The following is a 2,842-nucleotide window of genomic DNA, read 5'->3' as shown; positions in this document are numbered from 1 at the left end:
TTAGTAATTTTAACCGCTCGAAGAGCCAAATTTCGATACCCCCAAATCGCATGTGACATTACCGTTATAAATTTTGATGATTTATACTGTCTCAATGCTTCGGTATGTGAACAGCTAGAAACGTATATTTGTCCTCCAACGTGAACTGGGTCAATTATGCGCTGATCTTCTTCATCTTCGGCGTGTTGTAGTTGCTGCCGACGTTGTTCTACTAATCGCTGTCGTCGCCGATGTTCTTCTAATTCCTGGACTTGTCTTAGTTTCTGTTGCCTTTGTAGTTCTTTTAATCGCTGTTGTCGTCATTGATCTGCTAATTGTTGTTCTTGTCGTTGGTTTTATCGTTGTCGTAGCACTTCTTCTAATCGCTGTTTTAGTCGTTGCTCTTGTAATTGTTGTTCTTGTTGTCGTTGTAGTCGTTGGAGATCTTCATTATTATCATCAGAATGTCGTTGACGGGGCATTGGTTGCATTTCGTCATTTAATTGCCTATTTTCCTCCATTAATTTTTCTATTGTTTCATTGTTATTATTGTTCTGTACTTCCTGAAACAAAGTCGTAGATAAAGAAAGACTTTTTACTGCTTTAAATATTTTTTCACATTTTCAAAATATTTTTTAACTCACCTCATTACTGCCATGAGTTAGATTAATGTGCCTCCCATACGTCTTTGTAGTTAATTGTTGAACCTGCAAATAAAGATAATTAATGACTGAAAATAAATTTTTACTTTCGCATCTGCTGAATAATGATTTAAGGAGATCCACACAAAGTAGTCAAGTTTTTAAAACTTCTTGAAAATTTGTAAATTTAATCTACATAGCCTAATAATCAATAAAAAAATTAAAAAACAGTAGGTTTCCCGGATATTTTATGAAATAATGAAGTTTGAAAATTGTAATTTTTACATGTAGTTAAATGGAGGTTCCACCAGCCGTGTATTTGGTTAAGAATTTAATGCAATTAGCGATTAAAAAAAAATTTTTTTTTTATTGAATTTGATAGAAAATTTAATAAGCTTTCGATTAAAATAATAAAAAAGTAGGTTTCCGGACGTTTTACGGAGATATTTTATATTTTTTATGAAAAATCACAAGGAACTTCCGTTCTTTAAATTCTCGTATTTGACTTGGCAACACCGCTTGCGCAGTGACCCAGCGCATAAGTAACCGCGGTTTTTTAAATGCTAGAAGATCTTAGTCATTTTAGTTAGACAGTAAACATAATTTTTTTTACTAAAGTAAGTTAAAAATACAAAGATACTTACAATTCAAAGTTGGAAATCATTTAATCGATGAGTGAGGAATATAATTTAATTAACAAGATTATATAAATAAAATAATATATTTCTTTGTAAAAAAATATACATTTGTACGCAATTTAAATATTAATTATTAATTAATAATACAAATTTTATAATATTAGATTATGTTTTTCACAATAAAAGTAGTTCATTGACAAAACTAATTTTATGATTGAATGTTTGCTATTTACTATATTTTGAAGCAACAAAATGAAATTTAAAAATAATAATTGTACGAGTAAATATTTTTTTAAAAAATCCGATCATTTAGCCAATAGCATTGAGTAATAAATGTATACTTACTCATTTTTTAGACATTCAATATCAATCGTCATTTTTTTTTCTAATTGAACTGATTTTAGACAACTTTCATTAGCGACTAGTTTAAATGCTGGAGTGACTAATCTTACATACTTTTGAATCAAAGATCCAGTCACATGCGGAATATTTAAAGCTGAAAGTATTGTATTTATGTGAGCTTCTCCAATGCCTGCATCAATTAAAGCTAAAATTAAAATAAAACAATTAGGAGTATTTTATACATCATAATAAATAAAATAAACAAATTTTTGTGTACAAAGTTCAATTGACATACTTACCAATAACTAGCTTAAAATTTACATAATACAGTTGAGTATGATCTGTATGATGTTTATTAGTGTGAACTTCATGAATTTTACAGCAACTCAAACATTTAATGCAAAAAATATTCGATAAACCAAATTGTTTTTCACTCTGAATATTTTTAAGAGATAAGGGAATGTCACATTTGAAACACCACAATTCTTTGGCAAGTGTATTTATTTCAACTATTCTTCGACCCCAATCCGTCAAAATTTGTTCGTGAACTTTAGATTTATTATATAGTGCCTCGTATGTTCTTTTTTTAGTAGTTTTAATAAAACGTGTAGAGAATTTTCCAAACTGCGCTCGCAAATTATGCCGGTTTATCTGAGACATGTTTACAAATAAATAAATGTCAAGGTTAGAGAACTCTTGCGGTGTTGTCAAGTGTATATCGGTAATTCAGAGTTCTCTATTTTTTTTAGTCAATTAAATAATTATTAAATGTTAATAATTATTTAATGCGTAAATTTTTCGGAAATTTCCTCAAAAATATTATTAATTAATTTAAAAATTAATTTTAAGATGCATAACAAAAGTATTTCTACGTATTATTTTTTTTTTAGACATTCTTTACACTAGCAGGGTACTTGGTTTTCCTTAAGTTACCAAAAACAAATTTTATTCTAAGTTAAGCTCTACTTTCAACGTACAAGCGGAATTTTTTCTGTAACTTGAAATTATAATGTATAATAATAATAATATAAGCAAAACAATCTACAATCGATAGTGCATTTTTTACCATTTGCTTCATTTGCTTATTAAACTACGCAATGTCACGTTCGCTTGTATTTTTAATTTAAGTGAATGCACTTTTAATTATCTATTGGCCGTATTAATATTAAAAAAAATACCTAAATTAACATTTTATTGCTGAGCATTGTTTAAAAAAGTCTTTTTGATAATTACTTTTTTTTT

At 28.0% G+C, this 2,842-nt stretch overlaps 1 protein-coding gene across 1 annotated transcript; it reads right to left on the bottom strand.

Annotated features, from left to right (window-relative positions):
- On the bottom strand, positions 1-2,314 carry LOC128667605 (uncharacterized). Its single transcript, XM_053738424.1, has 4 exons — positions 1,900-2,314; positions 1,604-1,805; positions 624-686; positions 1-542 (listed from the first exon to the last, which is right to left on the bottom strand). Exons 1-3 carry the CDS (start codon positions 2,258-2,260, stop codon positions 674-676), a joined length of 576 nt encoding a protein of 191 aa, XP_053594399.1. The 5' UTR covers positions 2,261-2,314; the 3' UTR covers positions 1-542; positions 624-673.
- Positions 2,315-2,842: the final 528 nt, after the last annotated feature.

The sequence above is a fragment of the Microplitis demolitor genome, chromosome 4, assembly GCF_026212275.2.
Source record: "Microplitis demolitor isolate Queensland-Clemson2020A chromosome 4, iyMicDemo2.1a, whole genome shotgun sequence".
Classification (NCBI taxonomy): domain Eukaryota; kingdom Metazoa; phylum Arthropoda; class Insecta; order Hymenoptera; family Braconidae; genus Microplitis; species Microplitis demolitor.
Note: the sequence above shows the minus strand (reverse complement) of the source record. Positions and strands in the feature narration are given on the sequence as shown.